General features: G+C 44.3%; 1 protein-coding gene across 1 annotated transcript in view; it reads right to left on the bottom strand.

Moving 5' to 3' along the window:
* The window catches only part of VAV3 (vav guanine nucleotide exchange factor 3), a 377763-nt gene that overhangs the window by 207690 nt on the left and 157453 nt on the right, over positions 1-12620 (bottom strand). Inside the window, 2 exon segments of the mRNA XM_021090110.1 lie at positions 104-169; positions 3249-3307. Coding sequence (XP_020945769.1) covers positions 104-169; positions 3249-3307 — 125 coding nt within the window.

The following is a 12620-nucleotide window of genomic DNA, read 5'->3' as shown; positions in this document are numbered from 1 at the left end:
TTACTTTTCCCCTTGGGCGAGCTATTTTAACAACCGTGGTTAAAATCCACAAGGGATGCAAAAATTAGCAGTGGTATTACTTTGCTGAAAACACTCCACATACTCTATTAAATCAGGCAGGCCTTTGTAGATGTCATCATCATTAACGCTTTCTTCTGTCGGGAAGGGCCTAGGAGGGAGGGAAAACAGAAAACAGAGTGAGTGAGCAACACCCAGGCTGGACATTCACCGCTCACGAAATGCACAAGTTCAGTGGCTGCCAAAGCGGTCAGATCAGTCAGCATGGTTACCACGTCAGCCAGGACTTCTCCAAAAAGCCTGTGGCTGAGGCTGTGGCTGGGGCTGGGGCTGGGGCTGGGGCTCCCGGGAGGCTATGGTATCTGCCACCCCAAATCACCCGCAGCAACACCTCTGGTCACCGCAGTGATGTCAGCAGTTGTGGACGTGCTAAGGTGCCCGTGTGAACTCCCACCAGCTACACCAGCTGCAGGCTCACCTCAGTGCCCATGGCAGCTCCCCAGAGACCAAGCAGCCCCAGGGCCGTGAACTGGGGCACCGAATCTTCCTACTTAAGAAATCTGGGAGTTCCCGTCGTGGCGCAGTGGTTAACGAATCCAACTAGGAACCATGAGGTTGCGGGTTCGGTCCCTGCCCTTGCTCAGTGGGTTAATGATCCGGCGTTGCCGTGAGCTGTGGTGTAGGTTGCAGACGCGGCTCGGATCCCGCGTTGCTGTGGCTCTGGCGTAGGCCGGTGGCTACAGCTCCGATTCAACCCCTAGCCTGGGAACCTCCATATGCCGCGGGAGCGGCCCAAGAAATAGCAACAACAACAACAACGACAAAAAGACAAAAGACAAAAAAAAAAAAAAAAGAAATCTGGCCTGTCAAATAATTGGGAAACGATCATCCTAGCCTAACTCAGTTCACTAGTATAGATGAGAATTACGAGATAAAAATGCCTTGCCTTTTGCATATGATCATCAACTCTGATATACTTTTCTTCTCAAACTATAAGCTTGTAAGTTGAATTTTTTTACTTTCATCTATTGGACAAATGAATCAAGCAGGCCCTCCGGGAGAGTACAGTGTTGCCTTTAGATAACCCAGACAAAGAAAGTCACTTCAGGAGTTTCTGTTGTGGCTCAGTGGGTTAGGAACATGACATAGTGTCAGTGAAGATAGGGGTTCGATTCCTGGCCTTGCTCAGCGGGTTAAGGGGCCCATGCTGCTGTGGCTGTGGCGCTGGCTGCCGCAGCTCTGATTCAACCCCTAGCCTGGGAACTTCCATATGCCACAGGTGCAGCCCTAAAAAGAAAAAAAGAAAAAAAAAGAAAGAAAAAGAAAATCACTTCGGTTTATCCCCTAATTCCTGGCATTAGTGTCCTTGTTTGCCTCATGCTATAAACTTTATTCATAACCTCAACAGTGCCTTAAATTTACATCTAACAAAAATCACAGTAATTACACTATAGTTCCAAAAGTTTTTCCCTTCATTTACTTGCAGCCAACATGGCATATGTTTCATAAAAAAAACAAGAGGATACATCAACATAACAAATGAGCACTAAATAATTATAGTTAGTATGTTGAAAATATTTTCACATTGGTTTATGGATTAACTTAATCCTTAAGACATCTGAAGAACCTACATCTTTTCAAATATATTAAAATGTGTGAAAAATGCTACTTTCAAAATCCTTTTTTTTTTTTTTTTGGCTGCAGCATGGCATGCAGAAGAGAAGTTTCCAGGTCAGTGATCAAACCCGAGCCACAGCAGTGCCAATGCCAGATCCTTAACCCACTAAGCTACCAGGAAAGTCCTCAAACTCTTTTTTATAAATAAGTTTTGACACATTTTTTTTATGCTCTTACATACAAGTCCACTGTAGAAAAGAAATGAAAATACAAATATGAATAATTAAAAAGGGGAAAAAACCTCTTTTAATGTATATCCTTTTAGAATTAATATATAAAAACTAAAAAAAAAATAGAATCATGCTATTTCAAAATCTTATATTTTTGCATATAACAGAAAATAGATGTTGACATGGAAAGAGAATCATTTCTTCCATAAGAGAAGATTACAAGGTATAGACCATCTATCCAGCCTTTAGACTACTTCTGTCAAAAGCTGCCAAAATCAGGGCCCATTTCCAAGGGTCTGGGGCGGGGGGTTTCCTCCTCAAGTTCACTGTGCCCTGCACCAGGGACTGGGCTGCCCGGGCCACTCCTGATCGGACCTGAAGGATTCTCTCTTAGAATCTGAACATGAACAAGTCATAGACAAACAGAAGCAACAGAAGAGGCCCAGGGTCACAGAGCCTCATAACGCTCGAGACTGAATTACACAGCCCTGAGGAAACCAGGTCAAAGAGATCCATTCCATTCCCACGTCCGGGAGCGAATGAGACTGTTTTTCTGTGCTTCTAACGTGACGAATAATACAACTTTCTGATTAACCTAACTTGATATGCAGTATTTTAAACAGAAAAGGCCCAACACAACATATGCCTTTCCATTTCCATGGTAACTGACTGCATAATGCCTCGCTGCATGGAGAAGGTATAATTTAACCAATTTACAGTTGACCCTTGAACAACAGGGTTTGAACTGCACGGCGCCACTTACAAATTTTTTTTTCAATAGTAAATACGACAATACTACACAATCCACAGTTGGTTGGAGCCACGGATGCAGAGGAACCAAGGATGCAGAGGGCCAGCAGCTCTGTCGTACTCGAATTTTCCACCGTGTGGAGGGGTGATGCCCCAACCCCATGGCTGTTCAAGAGCCAACGGTACTTCCCAGTTTTTCGTTTAGCCCCAGACCTTCCACATACATGCTTGTATTGCTATGGATGACTGGCTCTACATGAACTAACATCTTTGGCAGTGTTTCTTTAATTAGGCGTTTCTGTTTGTTTTGATGAATCCCATGTATAGAAATGTTAGAGGACACTAAAAAAAAAAAAAAAAAAAAGAAAAAAGAAAAAGAACCATTTCCATGACAGTCACCACTGAATGGAGAACGACGATCAGCCAATGCGTCTTACTCAATTCTGTAAGTTCTAATTTGCTCAATCCGTCTCGAATACGTATTGGGCACTTATAAACGAGGCACTTGGCATGCATGAGATGTGGTCCCCTGTGCAAAGGACTTGGCAAAGTTCATCACAATAGTAACCATTCGATACGTAATCATTTCACCGAACTGACCAGTACACCCGAACCACAGAGCAACGAGCGTACCTGATTCCCGTGGCCAACGCTATCGGTGTGCGGGAAAGTCGTGATAATGTTTCTATCACCTGAAAAAAGAGGAAAGGGTTAATTGGATATGTATTTCACAAAGGAAAACATTTTTCTAAAATAGGAGGTTTACGATCTCATATTACCAACGGCGGCAGAAATGCAATGTTGCAAATGCCGCTAAGCGCAGAATAGGAAGAGCGCTGGGAAGTGTAAACACCTGCCTGATAATTGGGTCCCTTTCTCTCACTTCATGGCTCTAAGCAAACTGCTACATTGGCTGGCAATTTCTTTAACAGTAAAAAGCAAGGAGTTAGGGCAATCCTAAAAGGCCATCATGTCTCCATGTCTACATAATCTGAAAGGCCCTGTTAAGACTGTGCTGTCCAAAGTAATAACCACTAGCCACACAGAGGCTATTTAAACTTAAATTAATTAAAAATCTGAAAAAAAAAATTAAGTTCCTGCTTTCCCACTGTGGCTCCGCAGTGATCATGAGGATGCGAGTTTGACCCCTGGCTTCACTCGGTGGCTTAAGACCTGGCGTTCCCGAATGAGCTACGGTGTAGGCTGCAGATGGGGCTCAGAGCTGGCGTGGCTGTGGCTGTGGAGGAGGCCTGAAACTGCTGCTCTGATTTGACCCCTAGCCCAGGAACTTCCCTATGCTGCAGGTGCGGCCCTAAAAAGAAAACAAAACAAAACATTAAGTTTCTTAGTCGTACTTGCCACACTGCAGGTGCTCAGCAGCCCATGCGGCGAGTAGCCAGTGCACTGGACCACATGGAGAGCAGACACCGCCACCGTCATGGAAGGATCTACTGGACAGCACTGCAATGTAGTGAAGTGATTTTAAGGGTGGGCTCTCAAGTCAGACCATGTGAGTTCTGCTCCTAACTTTATCATTTATGAGCCATATAACCTCAGGCAAACCCCTTCTTTGGGTTTTAGTTTTTTCGTCTGGATACTGCCTATAATAACGTTGGATTAGTCATACTCACTAGATTATTATAAGACGTTAAAAGACAATACACGTAAAGTATTTAAATGGTAGTAGCTATTCTTTAAAACTGCCAACCTTAAAATATTTTCTGGGTATTTTCAGAAAAAGAAACTTCCTAAATTACCGTAGATAATCTGTATCTGTTTCAAAACCTCTTCATGAAAATTCCCATACCTAACGCCCACGTGCCCTGCTGGACCTTCGGCATCAGTGCCCCGTAACTCTACCCTTCCTTCCACGCGTAGACCTCACACCATCTCTTTCCAAGTCCTGGGTGAGGAAGTCAATGAGCTAAAATGTATTTTTCTCACGCAACTCGTTGCTATGATAATAGATATAAGTTGTCCTAATTAAAGAAAATGGAAAGAGGTTCTACTACAAGGCCTATTCAAAATGAGAAGAAAAAAAAGCAAAGAAAAGGAAAAAAAAGGTAAACATCTCTCTCTGGGTTAAGGTAATCTTTGAATTCCTTAGTTCAAAGACGGAACCGCCAAGGTTCCGGGGCTGTGCAGGGGCTGTGCAGGGGTCTCACTCGGTGATTACCCACACATATGCTTATTTATCACCTACTGGAGGAGGCAGCTTATCACTGGGGTGACAGACTCCGAGCTCTGAGGTAAGGACACCTGGCTGAGCGAGGCCACCCCTTACCGGCCTTATGGATGGTAACAACCACTCACCTGCCTCTCGGAGTTACTGGGAAAAGTAAATGCGATAACGCCCATCAACAAATGCTTAACTCAATAGATGTGAACTTTAAAAAAGAATCCCATCGCAGTAGAGTTGATTTACCATGTTGGGCTAATTTATGCTGCACAGCAAGGTGATTCAGCCACACATACACACACATCCGTTCCCATAGAGGTCGTCACAGAACACTCTCTAGATTTCTCTGTGCTACACAGCAGGTTCCTGTGGATCACCCATCCCATACACAAAAGTGTGCATGTGTCAGTCCCAGCCCCCCCAGTACTTCCCTCTCCCCTCCACCCTTCCCCGTTGGAAAGCATAAATTTGTTTTCAAAGTCTGTGAGTATGTTTCTGCTTTGTAAATAAGTTCATTTGTATCATTTTTTCACTTCTTTATCCATTCCTCTGTTGATGGACATAATAAATGTAAACTTTTATTAACATATAAAATACAATGATTATATACAAAAGAAATTTAATTGGAAGCCTTCATGCAACTTCTTCCTGGTTGAAGAGCGAGAAACCACCACCAAGATAACACCTGATATCAATTCATTTCCATAATAAAGACAGCACATCTTTAGTGAGTGTGTAAATTCAGGAGATGATGTATGAACAAATACTAAATTTATCAAAATAAACTGATTCAGGAGTTCCCTTTGTGGCGCAGTGGTTAACGAATCCGACTAGGAACCATGAGGTTGCGGGTTCGATCCCTGCCCTTGCTTAGTGGGTTAACGATCCAGCGTTGCCGTGAGCTGTGGTGTAGGTTGCAGACGCGGCTGGGATCCTGCGTTGCTGTGGCTCTGGCGTAGGCCGGTGGCTACAGCTCCGATTCGACCCCTAGCCTGGGAATCTCCATATGCTGCGGGAGCAGCCCAAGAAATGGCAAAAAGACAAAAAAAAACTGATTCAGGATAAAAATAATCATTTGCTAAATTTCTGAAAATATGCATTATTGAGTGAAGAGTCCAGCTACTGGAAGACTCCAGAATAATCCGTGGAGTAATATTTGGGCTCATGAATTAACCGCATTGTTGAATTTTAGTATGAGCCTTGTCCTGACTTGGCACTGTTTTAAAGTTACAGGGTGGAGTCAGCCTCTAATTTTTTTTTTTTTCACTGTGGTCCCAGCAGTGTCACTATTTATAAAAAGATAAATAGCAGCAGTATTAGCATGGCTACACATGTGCTGTTGCTCTCATTTACTTTAACACAAATACTAAAACACCAGAACTATTCACAAGCTGTGCCCTCCCCACAAGACTCTTATGTAGTTTGATTTTTTCATATAACTGTCCACCAGAGGGAGCCAGACGACAGTATATTCGCTTCTGCAATGCGTGTACCGTACAAACATTTCTGAAAATAAACAAGCTGAAACCATCGCCTCTTATTGACTCAAAGGGATTACTGATTACTACTCTATCATAGAAAAATACCATAAAAATATAAATCGTGGAAGAGACGGGAGGATAGTATGTAGTATGTCCTAAAGTGAATCTCTCAGGTCTATCGCTCAGGGTTATTTCTATCTTATGGTACATCAAGTCCATCCATTAACTCCAAGTTTAGCCAAAGCAAATAAAGGCTGTTTGGTCAATGCAGCATTTTTAGAACAGTGTGTATTGTATTAAGGTAAAGTGCATCCGGATTTGAAATAGACAAGTACACAAATTAATGCCAGATTCTTAAGTCCTCTGTGTGGAGACCAATCTACTGTTAGAAACATCCATCAGGAATATTTATAAAAGGAAACATCCCCAAGGGCAGTAAAAAAAAAAAAAAAAAAAAAAAAAAAGGAAGAAGAAGAAAAGACTATTTGCCTTGAAATGCCTTAATTTCGAAAATTTCACCTCAAATAATATGGAATACGGACATTTACTCTCAGAAAGAGGAGCAGCGAGTTAGATTATTTGCAAAGTAACAGGCTGACAATCAACTACTAAATCCCCAGCAGGGATTTTTCCTTCTCTACATCATCATCCATCCTTTGTTTGATAAGAAGAGTGGCATCTGTAAGAAAAAAATTCCAGATAACAATGCCTAAGAGTTGTCGTGGGAGGAAGGGGGGTGGCGTGGGCAGGCAGGCTGCTTTATGAGCGTGAGATCCCAGAATCTGTGAAGGATCAAGGGGCAAGTTGAAGAAAGACAGCGGGGTCAAACCTGCCTTTTTAGAAGATCTCAGCAAAGTGCAGGAGAGACTAGGGTAGGAGGAGGTGGCATACAGACAGGGGCCAGGAGAGCCACTAGGAGAGGTTTCTCCATTATCCAGGGAAGAAATGAGAGGTCTGAACCAAGCAGCAGCAGAGCTAGAGAAGAGGTGGACAGATGCGAAGTATTTCTCAGTAGCTGATGCACCGGGGAGGCTGAGGGAGGAGAAAGAGCTCAGGATGACCTGAGCTATTAACATCATGAAGGGCCAACTCCACTGCCGCCACCTGGAAAGCTCCAGAAGGCTGAGAGCAGGAAGCTCTGGTTCTCTGTTCCATGCATGTGCCTGACCATGTACATCACGAACTTGGCCAGGCTGGTCCCCATCCAGAGCCTTCTCTCACCTTCTCCCACCTCCAGTCTGGGTTCTTTGTGTCCCCACAGGACTCTGGACATAACTCTGCCCTAGCATCTATCACCTATTTTTAGAAATGTATTTGCTGTCTAAAACATTTGGAAAAGCCCCATGTTTTGTCAACTGAAACAATATAGTAACACATAAAAGTCGTCTGTCCACACCTGTCTCCCCATCTGCCTATACAGGAGCTAAGAATCTGGTTATGACTCTTGCAGAAATTTTTTTTTCCTTTTCCTTTACAATTATTATTTTAGGTAATGTGTCTCTGTTATACAGACTTTTTGTCAACATAGTTTTGTCAGTTAACAATATATCACAAATATTGTGTCAACACATACAGATCTCCTTTTTATTTTAATGTTATGTCAGTGTCTGTGGATAACATAACAATGTAACCATCCCCTGAGAGTGAGCTTTTTCTATATCTGCTGCAATACTGTTGTAATCACCATCCTTACCAAACATCTTTTCAATTGTGTGCAGGTATTTCTACAGGCAGGATTCCTACATGGGATAGCTAGGGCAAACAGTACAACCAGGAGTTCCCGTCATGGCTCAGCGACAGCGAATCTGACTAGCATCTGCGAGGACGCAGGTTCGATCCCTGGCCTTGCTCAGTGGGTTAAGGATCCAGTGTTGCTGTGGTTGTGGTGCAGGCCAGCAGCTACAGCTCCAATTTGACCCCTAGCCTGAGAACCTCCATATGCCACGGGTACAGCTCTAAAAAGACAAAGGAAAAAAAATTTAAGTTCCCACATAAACTGGAGTTCCCATCATGGCTCAGCGGGAATGAATCTTGACTAGTATCCATGAGGATGCAGGTTCCATCCCTGGCCTCGCTCAGGGGGTTAACGATCTGGCATTGTCGTGAGCTGTGGTGTAGTTGTAGACACAGCTTGGATCCTGCGTTGCTGTGGCTGTGGTGTAGGCCAGTGGCTAGAGCTCTGATTCGACCCCTAGCCTGGGAACCTCCATATGCTGCGAGTGCTTCCCCCCCCAAAAAAGAAACAGCACAACCACTGCTCTTCAAAAAATCTGCACAAATTCATATAACCCCTGAAAGGTATCTAAGAACACAATGAGGCACTCTAATGACATGTTTATCTGTCTTTACCAGCTAACAGTGGAAAATAACTTAGAGCAGGGAAATTGCTCCTTCGCTTGTCTATTCCATCACCGAGCTCACAGCCAAGCTCCTAACAACCACTTAACACAAAAATATCTGGTTGCTCAAACAAATGAATGACTACTACTTACCTTACAAAACTGTTGTAAGGATAAGGGATAATATGTGTAAAGACACAAAGAGCTTGGCCTGCTACAAGTGAGGAATGAATGAATGAATAATTAAAGAAGAAGCCCATTATGAAAATCAAATATTAAGTATGAGCAAGAGTTGCTTATCTCCTCAAATCTAGGGACAACATACATAGGGGCACCCCCTCCATCCTATCAACCATTAAAAATTTCCCAAATGATGATTATTTCATTTGAGTACTTTATTTTTTCCATCTCCATTAGTTTAGAAGCCATGAAATGACGGAGTTCCCACTGTGGCGCCACAGGTTACGAATCCAACTGCAGTGCCTGGGGTCGCTGAGAAGACTCGGGTTTGATCCCCCGCCCTGTGCAGTGGGTTAAAAGATCCAGCAACACAGCTGAGGCTCGGATTCTATCCCTGGCCCTGTAACTTCCACATGCAGCAGGTGCAGCCATTTAAAAAGAAAAAGAAAAAAAAAAGAAAAAGCAATGAAAACAGTTTGCAAAAACAGAATGGCAACCATGTACACTAATAAAGCTACCCATTTTAACCATTCTCTTCTTGAGACCTTCTGGCTAATTCTCACCCTCTGCTTATCTAGCACCTTAGTGCTGATGACACTGTAATCGGAGAAAAACAAGTCATCCGTGCAGAAGCAGTTTGTTGGAACTCCCCCCATGGTCCCCAGGGAAGGAAGCCAGGGCCATGGAGAAGAACTACAGGGAGCTGTGGGGACCAGCTCACAGGTCTGCCAAGCTGCTCTAATTAATTATGGGTTGATCTCCTTGGGCTCTCTGGTCTGAAGTTTTATCTCTTAACCCTCTCCCAGACCCAGTGGGAAGGCTATTAAGATTCCTGAACAGGGAGCTAGATTCAACAGGAGTTCCTGGGCCATCGGGTGGCTGCAGGCTTGAGCGCAAGCACCAGACAAGCTTAGCAGTTCAGGGGTGTCTGCAGCATTGCAGCCCCACGGCAGCCAGTTACCAGCTGGCAGCTGGATCTGGGGCCAGGATGGTCTGCTGTGGTCCCTGCAGGCTTGGAGCGAGTGCCCTAGGGCCACGGAGGAGAAAGTCAGGCCTCAGGACATACCTTGGAGTGTGAGCCTGGTGTGCTGGGCTGAGTCAGTCAGACAGGATGGGCCTGTGGACTAGATCAGATGTAAACAGAGGCAGGCCACTCCTCTGAGTGTATTACTCAGGTACCCAATTCTCTGACAATGAAGTCTAACTTCAAACCCATCTAGATGGGATGTTTCAGACTAACAATATATCTCACCTTAACTCTCCAAGGAAATCAACAGAGCCCATTATCTTAATTTTCTTGGCAATTCTAACCTCACACAGTAAATTACCCCATGAGGATACACTACAGCTTAGTGTCATTTCTAGCAACATGTTTAGGTCTTTCCTAAAATACCTAGCTGTTGCTTTCAATACTGTAGAATGCTGTTGAAAACCATCTCTAGCCCTTCTTCTATGGGTAAAGCAAAGCACTACAACCAGGTAAGATGAACAAAAGATTTCTGTATCAAAAAGATGATGAACTATGGGAAATAAACTTTCCATTGTTCAAAAGAGTAGAGTATCTCTATGGGTTTAAGCGGGTCCCAACTGCAGTTTGTGCAGGCCTTGAAACTGATCATAAATGTAAGAATTATTCTATCTGCGCTATTTTGAAACTTCAAAAGTAAAGCTCTATAGAGAAAAAGAACCTCTATTTGGGAGGGTCATATCCTAGACTGGCTAAGAGTGCAAGCTTAAGCCTCAGATTTCCTGGGTTCAAATCCTAGCTCCACCTCTCCCTGGCTGGGTGACCATGGAACAAAGTCCCATACTTTTGCTGCTGTGTCCTAAAGCCACTGCTGCCACCATCATCATTGGTAAAGTAAGATCTGGTCTTTGCAAAGCATTTTAGAAAATAAAAAAGTGACATCCACCTCAAGGTATCACAGGATACAGAAGAAAGCTTTCCATCGGCTGGGAATGTATCTAATAAATTAGGTTATATATTTGAGTATATGATGGCCAGTGTTTGTTAATAGCTACGATAGTTGCTAAGCTTGTCTAATTATAACATGTTTTTAAAAAATGAGGACAGTAAGTGGTAAACATTCTTATTTAGTATTCATTTTCTGCTTCGATGTCATTAATGTTTAATCGAAATAAATAAAATATACACTGTTAAACAAAAGTATTTCTTAGAGCCTCAAAAAACTTGCATTTGACCCTGCTAAGGTGAATTTTAGTAAAAAGGAACAAATGTTCCATGCCTAGACAGCTCATTAAGATAACACTAATAAGAACCAGAATAACACAGTTCACGTAGAATTAAAAGATCTTGGGAATTCTGCTGTGGCACAGCGGAAACGGATCTGGCCAGAATCCATGAGGATGAGGGGTTTGATCCCTGGCCTCGCTCAGTGGGTTGGGGATCTGGCATTGCCATGAGCTGTGGTGCGGGTTGCGGACGTGGCTCGGACCTGTTGTGGCTGTGTCGGCAGTGGTAGTTCTGATTTGACCTCTAGCCTGGGAACTCCATATGCCACAGGTGTGGCCCTAAAAAGCAAAAAAAAAAAAAAAAAAACTTTACGAAGTGACAGTACAAGGAGTGGACTCAGAGAAGCCTCAGCACACATCTCCCCACAATCTCCATCACTTTCACACCTCATTGCCTCAAATAAATACAAAAACCTAGTAACTAGAGTGTGTTGTCACTTGATCACCATTTCAGGACAAGTCCTTTAGTTCATTCCCCACCCACAACCATACAGCAATCCCTCCCAACTGCATCCTATACAGAAATTCTAAGGCCATCACATTTTATTCAGTGATTCTTAATTACACACCTCTTTGAGAGTATGAGGAAAGCTCTTGGCCCTTCCCTCAGGGGGAAAAAAAACTGTATACACACACACACACACACACACACACACGCGAACACAAGAATACCCAATTCTGCACTTCATCTCAAGAAATCTAGGGACCTCTTGAAAACCATCATGGATTTTCTAGATTCTCATTCAATTTCCTCCTTTGCCTATAAGAAAACCAAGGCCCAGAAAAATTAGCCTGTCCAAGGACAAAGAACCACGAGCAGCAGAACCGGCACCAGAACCCAGGTCCCTTCTTCTCTGCCCAGGTTACTGCTCTTCGCAGTTCACCATCCCGTCTAAGAACCTCCTGCGTTTACTCGGAGAACATCTACCGCACCCTCCCCAGGGGCTCCAGACACCTGACAGACTCCGTACCTGGAGGCTAACGGAATGGAGATTATACAATTCCCTCTCGCCCAAACCCCACCGTCTAGGGGGAAGAACCCCAAGGGCAGGACGGTAAGCGAAAACACAGACCCAGGATTACAAAGCACATCCGCAGCGCAGAGGAGCGAGCGAGGCCAGCCTTCCCCCTCAGCCTGAAGGACAAGGCAAGGAAGGCTCCAAAGACGCTACAGAAAAGGGCACGCTGGGAGGCATCTTGAAGGGCACCAGGGAACTTCCCAGCCTGCCCGCAGGGTAGAGGCTGCCGGTGGGTGAGACTCCGCCCCCGGCCCCGCCCCCTGCCTCAAGACGCTCCAATGAGAAGGCTTGCAGACTCCGAGCCCTCGGCTGGCCCCTTGCTCTCTCACAAGCTCTTTGTAGTTGCCATTTCCTGAGTGCTATTTTCCTTATTTGGTTGAACAGTGCATCATTTCAGGTTCTGAGAGCCAAGATCATTCAGCACATCTCTTCGTGAACCAAGCAGATCTGCATGTCTCAGGAGGCGTCTCCACACGGATGCGGTCTTGCTGTCTCGGCAGTGGCCACCTCCGCACCCTGCCGCGGAGGACCCCTAAGAGAGCAGCCCTCCCGAA

This window comes from Sus scrofa, chromosome 4 (genome assembly GCF_000003025.6).
Source record: "Sus scrofa isolate TJ Tabasco breed Duroc chromosome 4, Sscrofa11.1, whole genome shotgun sequence".
Lineage (NCBI taxonomy): Eukaryota > Metazoa > Chordata > Mammalia > Artiodactyla > Suidae > Sus > Sus scrofa.
This window is presented reverse-complemented; position numbering and strand designations above follow the sequence as displayed.